The 24,457-nt window shown below is 50.0% G+C and overlaps 1 protein-coding gene across 4 annotated transcripts; it reads right to left on the reverse strand.

Annotated features, from left to right (window-relative positions):
• Positions 1-335: 335 nt before the first annotated feature.
• On the reverse strand, positions 336-24,059 carry USP49 (ubiquitin specific peptidase 49). Of its 4 annotated transcripts, none has more exons than XM_038162427.1 (7): positions 23,995-24,059; positions 8,042-8,169; positions 5,632-7,021; positions 4,584-4,788; positions 2,806-2,914; positions 1,657-1,862; positions 336-528 (listed from the first exon to the last, which is right to left on the reverse strand). In XM_038162427.1, the coding sequence occupies exons 3-7, from the start codon at positions 6,991-6,993 to the stop codon at positions 365-367; spliced, it is 2,046 nt and encodes a 681-aa protein (XP_038018355.1). In that variant the 5' UTR covers positions 6,994-7,021; positions 8,042-8,169; positions 23,995-24,059; the 3' UTR covers positions 336-364. The 4 variants fall into 4 exon arrangements, with proteins under 4 accessions (XP_038018355.1, XP_038018356.1, XP_038018357.1 ...); XM_038162428.1 differs by lacking the exon at positions 23,995-24,059 and adding an exon at positions 19,627-20,218; XM_038162429.1 differs by lacking the exon at positions 23,995-24,059 and adding an exon at positions 12,519-12,549.
• Between the last annotated feature and the right edge of the window lie 398 nt (positions 24,060-24,457).

Consider the following 24,457-nt stretch of genomic DNA (forward strand, 5'->3'; position numbering starts at 1 on the left):
CATCCCGTCCCTGTCCCATCCTGTCCCTGCTGATCCCATCCCTGCCCGATCCCATCCCTGCTGATCCCATCCCTGTCCCATCCCGTCCCAGTTGATCCCGTCCCTGTCCCATCCCGTCCCAGTTGATCCCATCCCTGTCCCATCCCGTCCCAGTTGATCCCATCCCTGTCCCATCCCAGTCCCATCCCTGTCCCATCCCTGCAGACCCCATCCCAGCGTTCCCCAGCAGGGCCCGATGTCCCGCAGCGCTCCCCGAGCAGCGGGCGGTGTCCCAGTGGCGGTGTCCCGTGGGTGTCCCGGTGGCGGTGTCCGGGTGGCAGTGTCCCGTGGGTGTCCCGGTGGCAGTGTCCCGTGCGTGTCCCGGTCACGGGGAGTGGGTGAAGCCCTGAGCGTGCAGCCGCGCGTCCGTCAGTCCGGGCGGCTCGGGCCGCGCTCGCTGCGTGTAGAAGAGGATGTAGGCCTGCGTGCGGCACACCTCCTCCACGCTGCACACGCTCAGGGTGGAGTCATTGCAGTGCACCCAGAAACCTGCACAGAACACCAACCTGAGCTGAGACAGGAACAGGGACTGCCCCGGAACACCCACGGGACAGGGACAGCTCTGCCTCTGCCCCTCAGCTGGAAATGGCTTTGATCTTTAATACATTTTTAATAATTTCGCCAAAAAATCGAAAAAAAAAAAAAAAATACAGCGGGAAAAACAAACTGCTGAGGGGCAGGGAGAGGATCCGAGGGGTGGAACCGAGGGAGGGCAAAGGCAGGAACGTGGGGAAGGGACAGGGGGGCAGGATTCACCCAGCTCTTGGGAGGGACAGGGGTGCAGGGTTTGCCCAGCTCACGGGAGGGACAGGGGTGCATATGAGGAAGGGGACAGGGGTGCAGGGTTTTCCCAGCTCACGGGACGAAGGGACAGGGGTGCAGGGTTTGCCCAGCTCACGGGAGGGAGAGGGGTGCAGGATTTGCCCAGCTCATGAGAGGGACAGGGGTCAGGATTTGCTCATCTCCTGGGAGGAAGGGGACAGGGGGGCAGGGCTTGCCCAGCTCATGGACAGGGGTGCAGGGTTTGCCCAGCTCATGGGAGGGACAGGGGAACAGGATTTGCCCAGCCCATGGGAGGAAGGGGACAGGGGTGCAGGATTTGCCCAGCTCATGGACAGGGGTGCAGGATTTGCCCAGCTCATGGACAGGGGTGCAGGGCTTGCCCAGCTCATGGACAGGGGTCAGGATTTGCCCAGCTCATGGACAGGGGTGCAGGGTTTGCCCAGCTCACGGGAGGAAGGGAACAGGGGTGCATGTGAGGAAGGGGACAGGGGTGCAGGGTTTGCCCAGCTCATGGACAGGGGTGCAGGATTTGCCCAGCTCATGGACAGGGGTGCAGGGCTTGCCCAGCTCATGGACAGGGGTCAGGATTTGCCCAGCTCATGGACAGGGGTGCAGGGTTTGCCCAGCTCACGTGAGGGACAGGGGTGCAAGGTTTGCCCAGCTCATGGACAGGGGTGCAGGGTTTGCCCAGCTCATGGGAGGGACGGGATGCAGGGTTTGCCCAGCTCATGGGAGGAAGGGGACAGGGGTGCATATGAGGAAGGGGACAGGGGTGCAGGGTTTGCCCAGCTCATGGAAGGGGACAGGGCTGCAGGGCTCGCCCAGCTCACGCACCTCCCTCGGTGTTGTAGCAATAGGCTGTGTAGTGTCCTGAGCCAAAGCCCTTCCCGTGATGCATCACCACGGCCGAGAGGTCATAGACACACGTCTCGGTGGCGAGGGAGGGCACAGAGTCCCTGCAGCAGTAAGGTTCCATGTTTAATACCTGCTCAAAGAGGACGTGGACCCCGATCTTCTCGCGGTGATTGCGCTCAGACCACCTGCAAACACAAATCATGCACTCAGGGTGCTCAGCAGAACCAAACCCGGGGGTTTAGAACCCAAATCTCCTACAGGAAACCCCAAAAACACAAATCCCACACTCAGGGTGCTTAGTGCCAACAAATCCAGGGGTTTGAATCAAAATCTCCTGCAGGAAACCCCCCAAACACAAATCCCACACTCAGGGTGCTCAGCCCTGAGTTTCACCCCAAAATCCCCTGCAGGAACCCCCAAACACACAAATCCCACGCTCAGGGTGCTCAGCAGCACCAAATCTGGGGCATTTCAACCAAAATCTCCTGCAAAACCCCCCCAAACACACAAATCCCACACTCAGGGTGCTCAGCCCTGGGTTTCACCCCAAAATCCCCTGCAGGAACCCCCAAAGACACAAATCCCACACTCAGGGTGCTCAGCAGCACCAAATCTGGGGGTTTCACCCCAATATCTCCCTTGGCCATTGATAATTCTTTATTTTAGGTGGGGTCTCCCCCCTGCCATTGGTATCTTTTGTTTCAGGGGGGTGTTTTTGAGCCACATTTCTCCTCTGATCACCTCAGTGCTACCAATAAACCTCCCCCAGACCCACCCTAACCACTTCAGGGACTTTTCCCCGTATTTTGAGCTTTTTCTGCTTTCTGTTCCACAGGAAAACAGCCAAGATTGGCACTGAATGCTCTTAACCTCCCACCTCTCACTCCGCTTACTGACTTCTCATCCAAGCAGCCTGCAAAGTTGATTAAAACCCAAAGAAATTGAGGATTAAAAGCACAAAATATTAAATTACGGCAGAAAAAAAAACCCTGCAAAGAGGCAAAACGAGGGGGTTTCCCAAATGGGATGGCTCAGAAGTCACACAGCTGCTTTTAGCAGGAACTGAGGGTATTTAAAAGCCCATTTTTGGTCACTTTTCCCCCAAAAATCCAGGGCTCAGCGCCTCACCTGAAGCGTTTAAGGTGCAGCCGGAGGACCTGAGGTAGTCTGTAGATCAGCAACTGCTTTTTAGCTTCGCTCAGAACAAGAGGTTTGGGAGAAGATTTTCGCCGTTTGCCTGCCAAAAAAAAAACCCCAAAACCCCCCAAGGCAAAGATTATCAGGACCCCGTTAATTCCCCAAAGATTAAAACCAGCACAGGGTGAATTTTTTTTTTTCCAGCACAGGAATAAACATTTCAGAATTTCTGTGGGGTCCAAACTCTCCTTTCTCCTCATCACACAAACATTCGTCACCTCTTAAGTGACAATTCAGAGGTTTTTTTTCCCTTGCTGGAATGCTGAGCCAAAGATTTCCTGGGCTGCAGCAGTTCCAGCAGGAGAATTCCAGCTCACGAATATTCCGTATTTTTATTCTCTCTGCTGCTCTGAGCTTCTCACAGAAGCATCTCAAAAACGCTCCCAGCAACAGCAAGGCTGGAGAAGAGGAAGAATTCCTCCCTCCTCTTCCCAGGAAAGGCTGGAGCAGAAGGGGCCAGGTGGCTGCCACAGATCCCAATTAGCACCGCACCTGTTAATTGGATTTGTGCAGCCCCAGCTCCTGCAGCAGCTCTGGCAGCAGCGCCCCCTGCTCCTGGAGCCTTTCCCTGACGCCTTCCAGCTGGAAATGCTTCCTGAGCCATTCAGAACTCCTTAAAATCATTCAGAATTCCTTAAAAGCCATTCAGAATTCCTTAAAAGCCATTCTGAATTCCTTAAAAATCATTCAGAACTCCTTAAAAGCCATTCAGAATCCCTTAAAAGCCATTCAGAATTCCTTAAAAGCCATTCAGAACTCCTTGAAATCATTTAGAATTCCTCAAAAGCCATTCTGAATTCCTTAAAAATCATTCAGAACTCCTTAAAAGCTTAAAAGCCATTCAGAGTTCCTTAAAAATCATTCAGAACTCCTTAAAAGTAATTCAGAATTCCTTAAAAGCCATTCTGAATTCCTTAAAAATCATTCTGAATTCCTCAGCCATTTAAATTCCTTAAAAGCCATTCAGAATTCCTTAAAAATAATTCAGAACTCCTTAAAAGCCATTCAGAATTCCTTAAAAGTCATTTAGAATTACTTAAAAGTCATTTAGAATTCCTTAAAAATCATTCAGAACTCCTTAAAAGCTTAAAAGCCATTCAGAGTTCCTTAAAAATCATTCAGAACTCCTTAAAAGCCATTCAGAATTCCTTAAAAGCCATTCTGAATTCCTTAAAATAATTCAGAATTCCTTAAAAGCCATTCAGAATTTCTCAGCCATTCAGAATTCCTTAAAAGCCATTCAGAATTCCTTAAAAATCATTCAGAATTCCTTAAAAGTCATTCAGAACTCCTTAAAAGACACTTAAGAATCCCTCAGCCACTTATAATTCCTTCAAAGCCATTCTGAATTCCTTAAAAGTAATTTAGAATTCCTTAAAAGCCACTCAGAATTCTTTAAAAGTAGAATTCCTCAGCCATTTAGAATTCCTTCAAAGCCACTCAGAATTCCTTCAAAGCCACTCGGAATTCCTTCAAAGCCACTCGGAATTCCTCAGCCATTTCATTCCGAACGATTACAATGAAATTTTATTTCTTTTTCCCCCCAGAGAATCCAAGCAAACCGAAGTGAGACGAAGCTGAACTCTCCCAGTTTGTGGGGCAGGATTTATTCCGAGCACATCCGCTCAGGAATTATTCCCCACCCGCGCAGGCCAGCCCTGCAGGAGCGTCCCCGGCAGGGGACAGTGCCAGGGGGTGGTGGCACTCACTGTTGCACTGGTCACAGGCGTAGATCCTCCCCTCCAGGGCTTCCGTCTCGGTGAACTTGGCCAACATCTCGGTGAGCAGGCACTCGGCCTGGGGCACGGGCACGATGCCCTTCTCCAGGGCGTGGTACCGCTCCGGGAACTCCAGGGAAAGGTCCCAGAAGGGCTCCACGGTGTTGGATTTGTAGTTGCACGTCCTGCAGGTGACCTGGGACGGGGACGCAGGGACACACAGCTGGCTTTGGGAGGGAATTCTCACAGCTTTGGGGCTTTGGGACTTCCCCAGTTGGAAGGGGGCCAAAAGGGTCATCAAGGGACTCCTGGCCCTGCACAGCACACCCCAAATCCCCACATTTGCATCCACCCATGTCTCTCACAGGAGGCATTGCTGCTCTGACTTGGGGGACAAAAAACATGATGCCTCAGGTTTTATCTTTTTATCTTTTTCTCATCAAGTTCTTCCCAGGCACAGAAACAACACCAGAAAAGGGCAAAAAATAAATTGCAAAGGCACCTTAAAAACACATTCAAAGGCTAAAACCTCAGGACTAAACACATTCAAAACATAAACCCAGGGGCTCAGGACACCTGTGCTTGTGCAGGTTTCATCCAGAAGTGGCACAACTGAAGTGAATTTGTGCTAAATGTGACAAGGATGGAAATGGTGGCAACTCAAGGGATTTTTTCCTCAGGAATTGGGAATTCCTAGGAGACTCCTAAATGGGATCCTCAATATGCAGAATTCCTGACTCCTAAATGGGATCCTCAACGTGCAGAATTCCTAAGAGACTCCTAAATGGGATCCTCAACGTGAAGAATTCCCAAGAGGCTCCTAAATGGGATCCTCAATGTGCAGAATTCCTAAGAGACTCCTAAATGGGATCCTCAATGTGCAGAATTCCCAAGAGACTCCTAAATGGGATCCTCAATGTGCAGAATTCCTAAGAGACTCCTAAATGGAATTCCTAAGAGACTCCTAAACGGGATCCTCAACTGCAGAGCCTCGGGGTGAACAGCTCCAACCGATCCCCGTGGAAAAGCAATTCCATACCTGGCTGAGCAACTGCCCGTGGAAAATGGTGTTGACCACCTTGAGGACCTGCTTGGTGAGCTTCCTCTGCGAGAAGGGGATGAGGATCCTGCGCCTGCTGCCCTCGGACTCCAGCTCCTGCTGCACCTTGTCCAGGAGCTCGCAGAGGAACTCCTGCGCGTCCTGCTGGTCGTAGCCGCGGAAGGCCGGGATCAGGCTCCACACGGAGTGCAGCATGGCGAACGGGGACACCAGGGCCCACCTGCCGGACCACATCACCCTGAAGAGCGTGTGCAGCTCGTGGCACAGGGAGATGTGCTTGGAGCTGGGCTCCTTGGGCTGGATCAGCTCCAAGCTGCGGCTGATGGAGGAGCCGCCGTTCAAGGCGGCCGGAGAGCTCTGCGCGCCGGACGAGCCCACCTCGTCAGGCTTCCCTGGCTCGTGAGCAGCAGCCCCGTTTGCCAGCTTGCCCGGCACCCTGGCCCTCCCGTTCACAGTCTGAGCTAAAAGTTCTTCTGTTTCACAGAGATCAAGAGTCAAGAAACATTCCCGGAACTTCTGGAGGTGGCTGAGCACCTGCAGGATGGAGTTCATGTAACAAGTGTTGCCCAGGTTCCTCAGCCCCGTCACCCCGGGCGTCATCAGGGGCTGCCGGCGGATGGAGTAGAACTGCTTCAACCTGCTGCTCTGCACCTGCCTCGAGGTAGGGGAAGCCGTGGCCACCTCCCTGAATTTCCTTGGGATCAAGCTCTCCCCGTGCACGTGGGACAGCAGCCTGGCGCTCTTCCTCGGGGGAGTGCTGGCCAGCTCCTCCAGGAGCTGCCTCTTCATCTCCTGCCGCCGCTGCCGAGCCGCCTCCTTCTTCTTCTCCAGCTCCTCCATCTGTTTTTTCTCCTGCAGTTTCAGCTGTCCCCGGGAGCTCTTGTGGAACCAGGTGCGCAGAGCCCTCGCCAGCAGGGCCTGGCGCCGGTGCCACAGCGCCGTGAGCATCTGGGACTGGCCCTGGGGGCTCCTCCTCCTCCAGGCGTCCTCGGCCAGCGCCATGGAGCGCAGCGTCCTCCCGCTGCTCTGCCCCGTGATGGCCGACAGCGAGCTCCTCAGCAGCTTCAGGTCGCCCTCGGGGTTGTCGTTCAGGACGTAATCCTGGCAGAGGTAACAGAAGACGTAGAGCTCGTGCACTTCCATGGCCAGGGGGTGCCGGGTCTCCTGGAAGTGCCTCAGGGCGTGCTCCTCGATGTAGCGGCCGCAGGCCACGTGGGAGCACTTGAGGCAGGCCCAGAGGGACTCGGTGGTGTGGCAGTCCACGCACTGCCACTTCTGGGGGTTCAGGATCGAGTGGTCCTGGGCGAGTCGTAGCCGCCCCACATGTTTGCATCTATCCATGTCTCACAGCAGGCGTCGCTGCTCCGACCTCGGGGGGAAACACAAGGGAAAGGGTTTTAGAGCTGGGACACGCATTAAAAATCTCCTTGTAGGGTCATTAGGAGGGTCAGGATCATCAAATCTGACTCCTAATCCCGCATGGGACACCCCAAATTCCCCACATTTCCATCTACTCATGGCTCACAGCAGGCGTCGCTGCTCCGACCTCGGGGGGAAATACAAGGGAAAGGGTTTTAGAGCTGGGACACAGATTTGAGATCTCCCTGTAGGGTCACTGGGAGGGTCAGGATCATCAAATCTGACTCTGGCCCTGCACAGCACACCCCAAATTCTCCCTGTTTACATCTATCCATAATGCTGCTCCAACCTTGGGGGGGAAAAACACAAGCAAAAGGGTTTTAGAGCTGGGACACGCATTAGGAATCTCCTTGTAGGGTCACTGGGAGGGTCAGGATCATCAAACCTGACTCTCTCACACATCCTCTCTTCCACCACTGAAGAATTACAGGATTACAAATGTATGAAAGCTAAAATCCTAAGGCATTGGTTTGACAGAAGATCCCCAGTGAACTGTGGATCCTGTTCCAGTCCCTGCAAGGCTTGGGGGGCAGAAGGAGGTGAGACCCCCAGGCTACAGACAGAGTGCAGCTCACACATCCTCTCCTCGGCCACAGAATTTAGAGTCATACACTGAAGAATTGCAGGATTATAAATGTATGAAAAGCTAAAATCCTAAGGCTTGATAAAAAACTGGTGTCATAGAAGATCCCCAGTGGACTGTGGATCCTTTTCCAGTCCCTGCAAGGCTCGGGAGCAGGAGGGGTCAGAGCCAGGCTACAGACGGAGTGCAGCTCACACATCCTCTCCTCGGCCACAGAATTTAGAGTCATACACTGAAGAATTGCAGGATTATAAATGCATGAAAAGCTAAAATCCTAAGGCTTGATAAAAAATTGGTGTGATAGAAGATCCCCAGTGAATTGTGGATCCTGTTCCAGTCCCTGCAAGGCTCGGGAGCAGAAGGAGGGGTCAGAGCCAGGCTACTCACGGAGTGCAGCTCACACATCCTCTCCTCGGCCACGCCGCGTCCCGGGCGCGCAGCAGCCCCGTCATCCTCCCACGATCCTGGAGAATTTAATTACTGGGAAGTCCTCAGTGCCAGGCAGCTTCAAAGCCCTGGAGAGAGAGGGGAAAATATCCTGGTGATGCACAGAAAGCAAGCCTGGAACGCTGGCAGGAGCATCATTAACCCCTGAGCGCAGGAGTCATTTATCCCAGAAATAATTCTCTGGAATTACCCCCAGGATCCCGAATTCTCAGATGTCAAGACACATCACACACAGAATTCCATTCCATTTGCTTCTCTGCTTTCATTTTTTTTTTTTCATTTGAGCAGGCTGTAAAAATGTGCTGATCACATGGAGCCTCTTCATGGCGAGGCTTTTGTAGTGGATGACCCAACATATGGCAGAGGGAAAAAAAAATGGGAGTCAAAAAAAAACCCCAAACAAACAGGAGGAAAAAATGTGGCCCCTCCTGTGATCACTTGGATTTTTGGCTGCTTTCATTGCCTGGTGAGAGACAGAGGGAGGAGAAGGGGGAAAGATTAAAAAAAGGAAAGCTGTGCTCAGTTAAATTTCAGTTCCAGGCGCTTTCTCAAACAATGAAAAGGAAGCAAGGAGGAGCTGGCAGGTGCAAAGTGCAACAAAATAACCACAGAGGAGATAAACATGGGGAAAATGGGGGAAAAAACAGAGGTAGAAGAGAATGGAAAACCGGATGTGAATGAAGTTAGTGACACAGGGGCCTGGCACGCAGAATTTGTGCTTAAAACATCATTTGGTGAGAGGCAAAGTTGAATATTTGCCAAAGCTTTGAAGCAGGATGGAGCCCTCACCTGCACAGGTGGGCAGGGAGCTGGCCAGGTGAAGGAAATGCATTTTTAGTGGCCCCAAATGACACAAATTTGCTTTAACTGCCACCTTTATCAGTGCTACTGCTGCTGGGGAGGATGGAATCCCTTAGGGAAATATCAAAGCTCTTCAGCTCTTTCTCCTGGACTCCACTGAAAGCTCAAGTGGCCACTCCAGCACCCAAAGAAGCACTGAGGTTTTGATTTAAACTCAGAAATTCCCACATTGCCCTTGGGCTGGGCTCACTCCCTCCCAAATCCCAAGACGTGGAAAGGATTTTGGAAACCCTCACCTAAACAAAGGATTGATTTGCTCTTTTTTTTTCCAAGTTGGAAAAAATCCCTTCCTCACCTTTTCCCCTCTCTGGGCTTTTTTTAATTTTTCCTCCTCTTTCCTCTCAATTTTCCTCCTCAGGTGTGGATATAAAAACCCGTGGAATTTTCTTTATTATCCCTCACCTCAGTGAGAGCAAGAGGCAGAAATTCCAGCTTGCAGGAGTGGTAACACTGACAGCCTTCATTTACATAAAAGAATACTAATTATGTTGTATCATCAACATCTGTGATTCTGCTCACTGCCATATGCGACAGAGTGGGGAATTTAACCCTTCAGCCTCCCCAGCACACCACATTTGGACTTTTGGAACAAAAAACAGGCCCGAAAGACAGAATTTTTTAGGGATTCATCAAACAGCTGGTCGCTCACTGGCTCTGTGAAACGTAATTTTCAAAAAAACATTGAATTTCTCCTCAGTTCCCAAGGAGGAAGAGCTGCTGGGTTCTCCCAGGAAATAATTCCCACAGCAGATGCAGGGAACTTAAAATAAAAACCAAACCAGATTAAGGATCCTGGGTGACAATGCAGGGGATAAATCAGCAGCCTTTTGGCAGCTGCTTTGGCTTTTCCTGCGCTGGGCCGGGGCATTTCCTGCTTGGGAAAGGGAAGGGATTCCAAACACCTCCAAGCAGCTTTGTTACGTCTAAATTGTTATGTCTAATTTGTTATGTCTAAATTCCTGTCCAAATGCAGGAGTTCTCAGCACAAAAGCACCTGTGATGCTGCTTTTGATATTCCCCTCTTATTTAGGTATCCACAGATAATTCCCGTACAAATCCAAGCCACGATTCCACATCTGAAAGTGAGGAAGGAATTGTGGTGATTTCACCCCGAACCGCTTGAATGAGAGGATTTTCCTCCAAAGTGAAGCTTCTCCACCCACTAGAGCTCTTCACATTCAGCATTTCTCCGGCTGACTCCGATTTTTGACTCTTTCCATGATAAAAAAGAAAGGGTTGGAATCAACTCTCCCACGTTCCAAAGGCAGCTGCAGGTCCAGCTCTGCACCCCCCACACCCCAGAGAGTGAAATAAATCCCTGGAAAAGCTGGCACGGGACTGAGGAGAGAAGTTTTCCTCTCTTTTCCACAAACACTTGGTGACAATCTCCTCCTGGGAACAGAGAGCTGCAGCTCCCAGAGGGAATGGCGAGGCTGGGATGAAAGGAGAACAGGATTTGTGAGTCAGGAGCTGTAAACACGGGCACGAGGTGAGGGAAAAACCAACCCGGCAGAGATCACAGGGCTGGAGCTGCCCCAGAAATCCCAAATTGGATGGGACAAGCCATGAGCAACACCAGGATTTAAGGATGGGGAATGAACACCTTGGATTTCAAAAGCTCTGGGAAGAAACACTCAGAGCTCTGCTCTCTGTAATTATCAGGTTTAATTCTTGGGTTTGCTTTCCCCCCCCTCATAAAAGCTGATTTTAGGGAATCTCTAAAAATCTTCCTTTCCTCATCTAGTTAGATCCTTACCAGAGAAGGGATGGGGAGGGAAAAGAGGGAGAAGGGGAAAAGAGGGAGAAGGGAAAAGAAAGAGGGAGAAGGGAAAAGAAAAAGGAGGGAAAAGAGGGAGAAGGGAAAGAGAGGGAGAAGGGAAAAGAAAGAGGGAGGAAAAAGAGGGAGAAGGGAAAGAGAGGGAGAAGGGGAAAGAAAAAGGAGGGAAAAAGAGGGAGAAGGGGAAAGAAAAGAAGGAGAAGGGAAAATAAAAAGTGAGGAAAAAAGAGGGAGAAGGGGAAAAGAAAGAGGGAGAAGGGAAAAGAAAAAGGAGGGAAAAAGAGGGAGAAGGGAAAGAGAGGGAGAAGGGAAAAGAAAGAGGGAGAAGAGAAAAGAAAAAGGAGGGAAAAAGGGGGAGAAGGGAAAAGAAAAAGGGAGGAAAAAGAGGGAGAAGGGATAAGAAAAAGGGCGGAAAAAGAAGGAGAAGGGAAAGTGAGGGAGAAGGGAAAAGAAAGAGGGAGAAGAAAAAAGAAAGAGGGAGGAAAAAGAGGGAGAAGAGAAGGAGAGGGAGAAGGGAAAAGAAAAAGGAGGGAAAAAGAGGGAGAAGGGAAAGAGAGGGAGAAAGGAAAAGGAAGGGGGAGAAGGAGCCACTTGGCTGCTCTGCATGGAGGTGGGGTAGAAAAAGAGGGAGAAGGAATCACTTGGAGCACTGCACTCCACTAAAGATGAGTAAAGCTGAAAAAACCCCCAGGGAATAAAAGCAAAACAGGGGTGTTAGTTCAGCTAATAACATTTTAGAGGCCATTTGAAAACTTCTCACCTTGTAAATCACTTAAACACGGGGGCAAACCCCACTTTCCTGCCTCGCAGGGCTCAGAACCCTGGCAAAAGCCTCCCAGTGAGCTCCTCTAACAGCTCCCAGAACCAAACGCAGCAGAAACAATTTGGCTGCTGCCCCTAAAAGAGAGTTACAAGAAACCACCCGAGCTCCATTGTTGCACGTTTGGAACCTGATTAAAGCCATCTGCAGGCATCTGGTGACAGCAGCTACTTTCTTTTTCTAAATAAATCTGCAAGAAGCCAAAAAAAAACCACAGTCAAGGGGCCAGGAGAGGTGCTGGGTGTTCAGCCCTGGAATGCTGCTGCTTTTATTTGTCCAAAAGGTGATTCCTGAATAAATAAGGGAGCACAAACTCCTGGCAATCATCTGCCAGGACAGGTGGGAAGCTCGGATTTGTTCACTCATTCCTTCATCCCTCTCCTGGGAATGGCAGAAGTGAAGCACAGAGCCACTGGGAATTGGTGTCGCATTAAATAAAGCTCATTTGGGGTTTTTAAAACCATTTTTTTGCAGCACTGCAGGAGAAATAAATCCTTGGATATTCTTGGTTTCCATCAGGACTACGTCAGGGATAGACAGAATTTGGGTAAATCACAGTGACAGGACAGGGGATGGATTCAAAACGAAAAAGGAAGGTTTAGGTTGGATATCGGGAAGAAATTCTTCCCTGGGAGGGTGGGGAGGGGCTGGGATGGAATTCCCAGAAGCTGTGGCTGCCCCTGGATCCCTGGGAGTGTCCCAGGCCAGGCTGGAGCAGCCTGGGATAGGGGAAGGTGTCCCTGCCCCGGTGAGCTTTAAAACCCCAAACCATTGTGGGATTCCACGGCGAAGGTTTCAAAACCCTGGAAGCAAAATTCCCACCTCAATAAATCACTTTTCCTGTGGAACTCTCCAATTTCTGCTGCAAACAGACCAGAATGGAAATCTGGGGATATCAGAGAGATCTCCAAGAATTCCATAGAAATAAAATCCAACTTTCTTCCCCTGGTTGTTCTCACCTCCCTGTTTGTGAGGCACCAATTATTGAAGCAGATGTGCAAACGTGAACTTGTAATCTGAGCTGCCCAACAGAAAAGAAAAAAGAGAATAAAAACAGAAAAGAAAAAAGAGAATAAAAACAGAAAAGAAAAAAGAGAATAAAAACAGAAAAGAAAAAAGAGAATAAAAACAGAAAAGAAAAAAGATATTAAAATCCTGCTCCAACATCCCCGCTCCAGTTCTGGCAGGAGCTGTCCCAGGAGGCACCAACAGCAAAATCCTTCATTTATGGAATTCCAGAATCACTGAGCTTGGGAAAACGTCGCTGGGCCTTGTCCCCACCTATCCCCGGAGTGTCACAATCCCGGGACACCTCCAGGGATGGGGACACAGCTCCCTGGGCAGCCCCTTCCAGGCAGAAATTCCTCCGGAATTCTTCCTGGCTTCCCAAAGCCGCCAGAAATGACATTTTTTTTCCAGGAAAAACCCCTGAAAGAGTTGATATTCTGTTAGAAAATAGGAATTGCTGCTGCAAGGAAGGAGTGGCACCCCCAGAGCCCCCTGGCCTTAGAGACCCTCGTGCTCCACAATCACTCAGAGCATGGAAACGCCCAGGGAAGGAGGCAGGAATCTCATTTTCCTGCTCTTTCTCCAAAAATCCAGCAGGAATTCTTCCCTTTCCTCCTCCCCTTCAAACCCTGCTGGCTTCAGATTTGCAAATTCCATCCCCGAGGAGCACCAGTGGCCAGAGAGATTTCCCAGAGAGATTTTTCCAGTTATTCTGGAGCTTTTTTCCTGAAAGCTCTCAGCTTTCTATCCCAAAATCGCAGCTTTCCCTCTCTCCAGGCTGACACAACTGGCAGCTGGGTACAGGGAAATTAACCAGGAGAAAAGAAGAAAACAAATCCTCCACCTGGATCTCAGCAAATCCTGAGAATTCCCAATTTTCCATGCCAGGAGGGAGGAAATTCCAGGAATTTCCAGGGAATTCCTGCTGGATTCTGCTGTTGGGACAGGAACTGGAGGACTCCACGCCTCACCCAGCTCTGGAGCTTGAGGAAAATGGGATTTTCCTGCCAACTTTGCCAGCAAGTTCAGGTTTATGGAGTCCTCCCAGTTAATTCCAACTCTGGAAGTGTTAAACCCCTCCTGGGAGATCCCAAAATCCACTCTAGGCTCGAAGCTGGAATTGTCAGGAATCAGTTTTTAAAGAAATTCAGGAAAAACCCAATCAACCCCAAAAAAAGAGTGAAAAAACCCGAAGCACTGGGATTAGGGGAATCCTATTCCCTGCACTGGCAGCATTCCCGGGGGGAATAAAGAGGATTCCTGCAGGATTTCTTTGTCTGGATCCTGGCAGGAAGCTGAAGTTGGCAGATTTTGCTCCATCTTTGACTTTGGAGCACAACAAATACAAAAATAAAGCATCCTCAGGTCCAGCCTCCACATGGACCAAACTGCTCCAGGGAACAAAAACCTCTTTCCCTTCAAACTCTGGAATTCTGAGCGCTTCAGAAAAACCTTCAAGGTCTCCAAGGCTGCTTTAAACACAACTCGGGGCTTTGTGCAAACTGGAATGTGCTCTTAGAGGGGAAAGGGAATGAAATATTCCCATTCCTAAAGGCTGGAATGGATAAAAAACCCAATCCTGCCTTTCTTTTTGCTGTTCCTGGTGGAAAAAAAAATCACCTCCTTCTGCTTTTCCTGGTGAATTGCAAGGAGTCAGAGAAGGCACCAAACTCCTTTTGGGTCGGTTGGGAGGGAAATTTCTGACTCTACCAAAAGCTTTGGCCTCTTCCAAGAGCTGGGATTCCAGCTGCACACAAAGGGCTGCACACGTGTCTTCTATTCACATTCCTGAAGATCCCCAGGAATGGAGCAGGCTTTGGAAATAATCATGGAAAAGGCAAAGAGGAGCTGGAATCCTTCAGTCCACAAAGGGATGAGAGTGGCTGTGTGTTTGCACTGCCACGTGAGGTGAAAGTTTTTACAATTTAGAGTTTCAAGTTGTTGAAATGTTAGGTGTTTTCAAGATGAAATTTGAATATTCTTGTTGAATATGAATGTTCTTATTGAGCCAGGCTCAGTTTCTCACTGGAGAGATGAGTCAAAGTGACTAAAACCTCGAGGAGCTGTAGTTTTAATTTTCACCTCTTGACCTCAGCCTCACAACTCCATTTCCAGGTGAAATATTGTCTCTGCATCCTTGGAGTCACTGAAAACAAACAAGATCCACATCCCCCAGATGCCTGAAGATGTGGGAGTTTCTGTTTGACGACCCAGGATGTTAAAAAGCATTGTTAAATGCTATTTATGTCAGAGTTCTCAGCTTTCTAAAAGTGAATTTCTCTGTTTACTCCAGCACATAAAACCCCTTCTCCCCTTTCTTTCCATCCAGGTTTTATTTTTGGGATGACTTTTGGAAGGGTCAGTAAGCTGGGAAACAGGAGCTGAGGGATGATCTGGGCATTTAAACACTTCACAGCATTCCTGAACAGCTCCAGCGCTGCCGGAGCAGCCCCAAGGGAAGGAATTCCCAGCAATGCCCTGCTGGAAACTACAGCGATTCCCTGCTGGTATCCACAGCAATTCCCAGCTGCAATTCCCAGCTGCAATTCCCTGCTGCAATGCCCTGCTGGAATCCACTGCAATTCCCTGCTGCAATCCACAGCAATTCCTGCTGGAATCCACAGCAATTCCTGCTGGAATCCACAGCAATTCCCTGCTGCAATTCCCTGCTGGAATCCACAGCAATGCCCTGCTGGAATCCACAGCAATTCCCTGCTGCAATTCCCCGCTGCAATTCCCTCCTGGAATCCACTGCAATTCCCTGCTGCAATTCCCTGCTGCAATTCCCGGCTGCAATTCCTGCTGCAATTCCCTGCTGGAATCCACAGCAATGCCCTGCTTCAATTCCCAGCAATTCCTGCTGCATCCCTGCTGCAATTCCCAGCAATTCCTGCTGCATCCCTGCTGCAATTCCTGCTGGAATCCACAGCAATTCCCTGCTGCAATTCCCCGCTGCAATTCCCTGCCTCTTCCATCTGGACAAGCCTGAAGCAATTACAGCAAACCCCCACAACTGGAATTATCAGCCTGGAGCAGGAATTAGAACAGGCTGGGAGCTGATTCTGACTGCTAAGAAGTTCTGATTTCACTTTTGAAAGTTCTAACTTCACTTTACAACCAGCATCCCACAAGCTGGGAATTCCCAAAGCATTCTGTGTCCACAGAGGTGACAAGAGCAGAGGGTGGTGCCCCAAATCCCGAGGTTTTCCACCCAAACCTCCCTCGTGGACAGCTCAGTCAGAGCAGGCAGGAGAGGGAACGAAATCAGCAGCACCAGCTCCAAATCTGTTGGAAATTCACTTTTTTTTGTGCCCCCCATCCCCAAACTGTCAGGATTCACCCCAAACCAGCATCTTTGTTTCCCTTCACAGGGATCTGTGCCCAGGGAATAATGAACCTGGGACAGGTGAAACCAAATCATCCCACGGTGACAAAGCAGCAGCAGAGATCAGCAGCCTTCCCTCAGATTCCCACTTTTGAAATCATCCCTTTAAATCACAGCCAGCCACACAAATCCCGAATTTCCCAGCCTGCTGGAAGCAGTTTTGCTTTCCCCACACTCTTGAACCATTATTATCCCACGAGCACATCCCATTTCTCAGGAAAGCAACACATCCAGAGCTTTGCTTTGCAGAAACTCTTCACAGATCGTGTGTCACCCTGATTTTGTAAGACTTTGCTAAGCCTTCTGATGTTTGTATTCTTCTAACAAACTTTCTCACACACAATTCTGTAAATAACTTATGTTTTGCATTCTTTCATGGAAGAGGAGAGAATTGATGGACTCTTGGTGTGTCCAGTGTCATTGGAGAGGTGGCACTGTCACCCTCCAATCCACTGTCACTTTTAGGAAACTATAAATGTTGGAGTCAGAAAATAAAGGTGCCTCTTTTTTGTTCACCTGGAGAACAGCAGCGTCCGTGTCGTCATTTCGTGTCGTGTTCCGACACTTATGGATTCCAAACACCAAAAATCAGCCTTTTCACAGGGAAAATCCTCCTCCAACCCCATCCCAACAGCAAAAGCCAGCAGCATTCTGCACCTGACCACCCGAAAGGGCTTTTCCAGTTTCAACCATTCCAACCATTGCTGGTTATGCTCCGACCTCGAGCACCTTCAGCATTCCCAAATTCTGCCTCAAACCAGGGAATTTCAGAGGGAAAGCCCCAGAGCTCTCCGTGGCAGGGGAGGAGGGGAAGTTTGGCAGCTGCAGCACCTCGGGCTCCTGTGGCAGCAGGGGAACGCCAGCCTCTGGCAGGATCCCTTTGTGACAGACACAAAGAGGGATTACAGCGCGCAGCCAGCACTTGCTGACTCCTGGGGACTCCTCTGCTGCTCTTTTTGGAGCTAAACTCAGCTCCGCGCTGCTGAAATCCCGGCTGGATTAGGAAGGAGCCCATCCTGGGAGCAGATCTGGTCACAGGCGGGTGGCAGAGCCACCTCCGAGGCCACACAGCCCCGATCCTCTCCCCAGGCAGAAGGAAAGGAGCATTAAAGAGGAGAGCACAATTCCACAGGCTGGGAAGGAGCCTCCGATGCCCTCAGGATCCCCAGGCAAAAATAAAACCAGGTTTTCACAGCCCTCTCCATCATCTGCTTTGCTAATCAATTTTTGGGGGTTTTTAACCCTAAATGAGGGAGGAAGAACAGCAGAAGATTTTGCTGTGGGTTTTGTAACAGCAGAAGATTTCGCTGTGGGTTTTACAACAGCAGAAATTTTTCTGTGGGTTTTACAAATGGGTAAAAATGAGGAAATCACAGCCATTTATCCAATCCACCCCAGCACTGAGAGGGTTTTGCTGTTTGATTTGCCTGCCCGGCAAAGCCCAAGGTGCTCAAGGGGATTTCTGCCCAGGATCCAGAAGGATTCCCACATTCCCACGTGCAGAGTGCTGCCGTGCGCCCAGCTGTAGTTCTGATATTTTATGAAAATCCCTTGGCTAGGATTTTCTTCTCTTGAGAAGTTGAGAGGGCCTTAAGTGTAAATAATTTGTAATTTGCTACTGTAAAATGCAGCAGGTGCTTTCTTGATTGGTTATGGGATGTTTTGGTTAGGATGTTTCTACTTAGTGACCAATCAAGAAATCAGCAGCTCTTAGACTCTCCGGGAGTTACAGAATTTGGTTATTTATTCTTTTTTATTCTTACTTTACTTTCTAATAAATCTTTCTCTCTGTCCTTTGTAGTATATATTTTTAATAGAATATATATCATGATATAATAAACCAACCTCCTAAAACAAAATCAAGATCTCCCCTTCACCAAGTCCTAACTGCCCTGAAGACCACAGCATTACCCAGCTCTGGAAACAGAAAATCTCTGAGCCCTCCACTGTCACCCTGAGGCTCCACCGAGGGCTTCTGGGTTTTCTTGCCAACAAAGAATTAAGGGATTTACACATCCTCCTCTTCCCCTGGCTGCTGGGCCTGGTTTGTGCTGGGAAAAGCCAATCCCTGCTCTTCTTCAGTGTCCAGAGAGCTGAAGTAAATAAAACTACATTTGTTCGAAAGAAAATAGAACCGAAATTGATCTTTTCCTCTCGCCCGAGGTTTCTGCCTCTATTTCTTTTTTTTTTTACAAAAGGAAGAATTTCACTTGTACAAATCCACATTTCCCTGATGAATTATTCCTGATTTGCATATTGGGCTGAAATCCTTTTTTTATTTGTGACTTGCAGGATGGGAGAGGTGCCTTTGTCCTGCCCCAGGCCGAGGTGGAAGCAGGACCCTGATTTGTGAACTCCCAGGTTGTTCATCTTCCTTAAGAGCTGCAGCATCTGTTATTTTAATAAATTATCCTCCCAAGAGGTCAAAGTTCATCCCTTCAATTTGCCCTCAGATGAAACAACAACGGGACAAGCAGAGTAAGGAGAGAGAGGTGAATTTGTGGTGAATTTGGGGTTGATGCCACAAAAAGCTGGTCCTAAACCCTTCCAATTTCAGCACAAACAGGATCTTTCCTTCCTTATTATTTCCTTCCTTCCTTCCTTTCCTTTCCTATTCCTCTGATTTATTCCCACATCACCCAAACCAGCAGGGTCCAGCCATCCCGGGAAGTGCAGCAAAAGATTTTTTGGAATCTTTTTTTTGGAAATGGAATTCGCAGAACAAATTCCAAAGGAGATTTTTTTTTCCCCCCTCTTTTTGAAAGCCACTTGCTGTTTCCGCTCTCCATCACGAACATTTGATTCCCTCCAAACCAACCCTGGCCAGCAGCATCTCCATCCCTGCCCTGCTTCAGGTGAATTAACTATTCTTAGTTAAACAGATTTGCTTCTAGTCTTAGTCTGGTGACAGATTAACTCCTGACTGCTGGGATTATGGATTTACCTCTGCAACTAAATCACTTTTGAAGCTGAGGTTAGAGCTGTTAGTTCTTTCTAGCTCAGCCGAACAGCTTTTAGTGGCTCCTTTGTGCTTTTGAAAGAATGATTAAACATCATGAAATCCAAGCTCAGGGCTCTTTCTCGCAACTCCAGGGGATAAACAGCTGATTTCAGGGCTTTTTAAAGAATAACACACTTTTACATGGATTTTTTTTCCAGCATAATTAATGCCATTCTAATAATGGCATTTTTTCAGCGTAATTAATGCTATTTTCTTCTAAATCTAGAACGTTTTTGTGGTCTACACCACCCCCCCAAACAATATTTTCCTTTATAATTTATTCCTAAATAATTTCCTTTAAATTTAGAGATCGCAGCCTTGCGGGGGGATTCCTGAGGATATCCTTTGGTGTTTCAGTCAGCAAACTCCTTGCAAAAAAACCCCTCCTCAGCCAGAATCTTTCTTGAAAGAGTCCATTTGTCACGACTGACACCTTCCACAGGACACATCTCAGAGGAGCTGGGAGCTGTCACATCCCTGGATTGCAGCTCTCCGTCTCCATTTGGGAAAGCAGCTGAAATCTGAATTACAGAGCCCAGCAGAGAGAGGTGAGAGCACGGTGGGGAAGGACAAGAAAAGCTCCCGGTTTTTCAGATATATTTTTTTTTATTTCCTCAGCAAAGCCAGACTTCTCAGTGAATTACGGCGTAATTAGCTAATTCAAGGAACTCACCTAGTGCTCTTTCAAAAATCTCCAGGAAGGTCCCAACAATTTGCTGCTTTCTGAGGGATTTCAGCCGATTTGTCACCGACTGGAGGTGCAAGAGCTCACGTGCTCCTCATTAGCATCTTGCCAGCTAAAAGCTCATTAACAACAATTAGGAAAAATATATAAACTTGGCAGCTTTGTGCTCTTTTCTGCCTACTACAGACACTCCTTAATGCTGTTGCAAAAAGGGATTTTTTTTCCTTTCACGGCCAGCAGAACCGTGGGTTTTAATCTGAATTCTCCTCAGCGCACCAGGATATCGATTCCAGCAAACACACAAATAATCAGCTTTAATTCACCTAAAACTCCGTCCCAAAGACCTGGCAAGGGCAGAACCTCACCTCCAGCTTTCCCTCGTCTCCCTTTGAAGCTGTTTTGTTTTCGTGGGGTGTTGTGGCTGCTCTGTGCTGGAATTCCCTGGCTCCGGAGCCACAACAGCCTCACCTGATCCACCCCGGAGCTGAAACCTCCTAAAACCCCCGAGTGAGAAAGCATTTGTGGGCACACAGGGAAACATCGACCAGCACCTGAGACATTCTCAGCTCTGAAGGGGATTTTGGGATCGTTTCTGGTCACCAATTTGGATTTGCTCAGCATCCTGAGGAGCAGAGGCTCGTGAAGGGTGTGACACCAATGAGGGACCTTCATCCTTCACTGGAATTCAAGGGGGGCTTTTGTCCAGACAAGAGCCTGGGGTGGAAGGTTTGGGAAGGGGTTTGGAAAGGGGTTTGGGAAAGGTGGAGGGGTTTGGGAAGGGGTTTGGGAAGGGTGAAGGGTTTGGAAAGGGGTTTGGGAAAGGTGGAGGGGTTGGGAAAGGGGAAGATTTTGAGAAGGGTGAAGAGTTTGGGAAGGGTGAAGAAGAGGGTTTGGGAAAGGTGGAGGGGATTTGGGAAAGGGGTTTGGGAAAGGTGGAGGGGTTTGGAAAGGGGTTTGGGAAAGGTGGAGGGGATTTGGGAAAGGGGTTTGGGAAAGGCGGAGGGGTTTGGTACAGGTGGAGGTTTGGAAAGGGGTTTGGGAAAGGTGCAGGGGTTTGGAAAGGAGTTTGGGAAGGGTGAAGGGGATTTGGGAAAGGGGTTTGGGAAAGGTGGAGGGGTTTGGGAAAGGGTCAAGGGGATTTGGGAAAGGGGTTTGGGAAGGGTGAAGAGTTTGGGAAGGATGGAGGGGGTTTGGGAAAGGGGAAGATTTTGGGAAAGGGGTTTGGGAAGGGTGAAGGGTTGGGAAAGGGGTGAAGGGGTTTAGGGAAGGGTGAGGATTTTGGGAAGGATGAGGATTTTGGGAAAGGTGAAGGGGTTTGGGAAGGGTGAAGAGTTTGGCAAAGAGTGAAGAGTTTAGGAAAGTTAAAGGAGTTTGGGAAAGGATAAAGGGGTTTGGGAAAGGATAAAGAGGGTTTGGGAAAAGATGAAGGATTTATGAATATCAAGCTGCTGAGATAAAAACATTTCCCAAGGTTTCATTCCCCAAAAGGAAAAAAAAAAGAAATAAAAACCCCAGCAACAAAGCCAGCCCTTGATGAAATATTCAAGCTGAAACCACAAATGTTGTCAAACAAAGTGAGCAAAGTTCTCATTCTCACCGGAGAGGATTCCTGCAAAAAAATAAAGGGTTGGAGGGGAGACCTTTGAAACAAGCCCATCTTCCCACTCCTGACCTCAACCACTGCTCTCAGTTACAGGCAAAGCTGTCAGACAACTTAGTTATTCTTTCTCTGTTTATTTCTAACAAATTTAAACCAAACCCCTGGGTTTTGTTTTGCCTCAGAGCTAGGGTCAACTTCAGAAAACCTTTCAGGCTTCCCCAGAGCTAAAACCCCTCAGGAAGGAATCCACGCTCACACACCAGCAGCTGAATTTTGTAGGATTTTTTAGAGTTTTGCATTATTTCGAAGCATTTCCGTTTGTTAACTGCTCTAAATCAATCCATTAACATCTTCCGAGGGCTGAGAAAACGTGAAATTTCACTTCATGAGTCCCAGCAGCAGCCCTGTGACATTTCAGCGTAAAAACAGTTACGGAAGGGGGGGAAAAAAAAAAGGCCAAGAAAAACAGGATCTAAAAGGCATTTTCAATCCTTTCTACAGAATAAACCACTTTTGGTGCTGAGCAAGTGCTTCTCGTCACGTGTTCAGAGGTGCTGAGACAACCCAGGGCTGCTTCAAAATAATAATTAACAAGTGAGCGTGCTTAGCACCGAGGAGAAGGACCTGCAGCGAGTGATGGGGGCAGCCACGAGAAACCCTCTGCTGAAAAAGACACCCAGAACCTAAACGTGCTTCTTTCTGTCCCCACTGAGCAATTTGGGGCTCCCTTCCTGCCCCAAATGCTGTCCCAGCCCCAGCACGCGAGGCTGGTCCCGAATTTCTCCATCCTCACAAGCCTCGGAGCCGGAATCTCGGCAGGAGATTCCTTCCTAACAATCCTTGGCCACACAACAGCCCCCCCCAAAAAAAATCCCCAGTTTGGTCTTTTTTGGCTCTTTTCTAGCCCCTAACCCGTTGCATGTGTGACTATTGTCCAAGCCTTGCTCCTGAAAAAGCAAAATTCTCTCGTAACCAACCCAGCTTGCACAAAACCCGGAATTATTCCACGCTGGAAAAAAAGAAATCTGCCAACTTCCAAACACCCTTTTCCACTTGGAGTCAGCTCCTATTCATTGGGAGAATGATCAGGGGAGGAATAAACGCACATTTATGGCTTGCTGAAAGCTCGGGGACATCAAATGCTGCTCGCACTTGGCACACGGCTCCCAGATATCCGCAGCCAGCCCCTTCTCGAGGCAATTAAAACCCCAAATAAAACCCCAAACGCTCGTGTTGCCTTCTCCTTTTTGGGTTTTTAAACGTCACCCAACCTCTCTGGCCCTGGGTAAACCACAGGAGCCCCCCCAGGGCAGCTCCCCGAGGCACAGCGGCCAAATTTTGGTGACGATTCCACCCGGGGCAGCTCCCAACACTTGATTTAATCCAAATTTAATCCACACTGCTCGCATCCACAGGGAGTTTTTAATTCACAGTTCCACTAGTTTATCCCCTCTCATCCTCCAGCTCTCTCTCCCATCCTCATTCCCACATCCCAGCCACATTTCCTCAGCTCAGCTCTCAGCCCCCTCCACAACATTTGATTTTTTTGCTTCCAGCCCTAGAAGTCATCCCTTTTAATCCGCCGGTATCTGCCTTTTTTTTTTCCTCAAAAGAACGCCTGAAAACTCCAGGAAAAACCCGTGTTTTCCCTGGAATCTCCACCTCCATCCCTGGGCTCCAGGAGCATCTTCCCCGAGGGCAGCAGAGCCCGAAAGGACCAAATTCTGCCTGGTTCCACAGCAGAGGAGCCCGGCCACTCCAGGCACCTCTCCCTGACTAAAAACTCCAGCCCAAGAACTCCGCGAAAGTGAAGAGAACCCCGCACTCTCCCGGCTCCAACACCTCGGGATAACGGGATGCTTTCTCCACCCGGAGCTGCTCTGACGCGAGCATCAGGCTCGTTCCCTGCGTGGAAAGCGATTAAAGGGCGATTTTTTTCCCCCCCTAACATTAGCAGCTTTCCCAGAGCTGGGTTCCCGTTTCTAAGGGCTCGGTTATCCCTGATCCGCGATTCCCGTGGCTCCAGGAGCCCTCGTGGAAAGGGGGGAAGCCTCTGGAGGTTTCAAAAGGGGGGTTTTGGAGCAGTTTTGCTGCCAAAGCCTCCCCCGGATCAAGTTCAGCTCTTCCCCCCTCTTGGGGAACACACGCACGGCTTTTTAAGGTTTTTTTTTTCCTAAATAAACACAAACCCGCACCCAATCTCCCCGTTTTCGTGCCTTTTCCCCCTTTAAAGGTTTAAAGGGAGTTTTTTAAGGGGTATTTTGTCCCCCCTCTCCCAGCAAAGCCACGACCCCCAGCACCCCCTCACGGCGCCGGGGAAGGAAGGGGGAGAGGCTGCCGGGAAGGAGGAGGTGGAAAGGGGTTTGGGGGATTTTAGGAAGGGCAGGATAAAGGGGGAGCCTGGGAAGGTGGGAGTGGATCCCGAGGATGAGGGGGGGAAGGGGGGGAACGTGGAGAGGGGAGGATGTTCCCTCAACAAAAGGCAAAGTTGCGGAGCCGCCGAGCCCGGCGCGGGGGTCCCGCCCGCACACAAAGGCGGCGACTCCCGTGAGGGATGAGGGGGGAGCCTCAGCCCCACAGCCGCACCACGGAGGAGAGGGGGGGTCCCTTTGAGGGGGGGGAGCACCCAAGACCCCTCCTCGCCTCCTCCTCGTCCTCCTCAGCCCCCATATCCCCCCCGCCCTCTGTCCCTCTCTGTCCTCAGGAGGGGTCGCGTCCCGTGTGTCCCCCCCCGCCCCCCCGTCCCCTTTATTTACCGCCATCACCAGCACGCGCGAGCTGTCACCCAGCGCCAGACGCCCCGGCCGGCCACGCCCCCTCCCCGCCCATTGGCCGCCGCGCCCCGCCCCACTCTTCCATTGGCTGGAGCGCGCGTCACTCAACGCCAACACCCGCCTCCCTCACCGCCGCTTACGCCGATTGCGTAGCGCGGCACACAGGCCAGGACGGCGGGTGTTTAAGCTGCTTGCGTAGCGTACGCACCCCGCTGGCGTAGCGTGCGCCGCGGCGGGCAGAGCGCTGTCGGGGCGTACGCAGTCTGCGCAGCCGGCAGGGGGCGCTGTTCAATGGGCGCCGGGGGGGGCGGGCCGGCGCGGGTTCGAGTCCCGCCCCCGGCCGTGACGTACCGGGCTTTGTGAATCGCGGGGCCGAAGTTCGGTCGAGGCTCGGGAGGGTAAATAAGGGTGTCTCCGAGACAAAGAGGCTCTCAAAGGGGCGGCG

This window comes from Motacilla alba, chromosome 26 (genome assembly GCF_015832195.1).
Source record: "Motacilla alba alba isolate MOTALB_02 chromosome 26, Motacilla_alba_V1.0_pri, whole genome shotgun sequence".
In the NCBI taxonomy this organism is placed as follows: domain Eukaryota; kingdom Metazoa; phylum Chordata; class Aves; order Passeriformes; family Motacillidae; genus Motacilla; species Motacilla alba.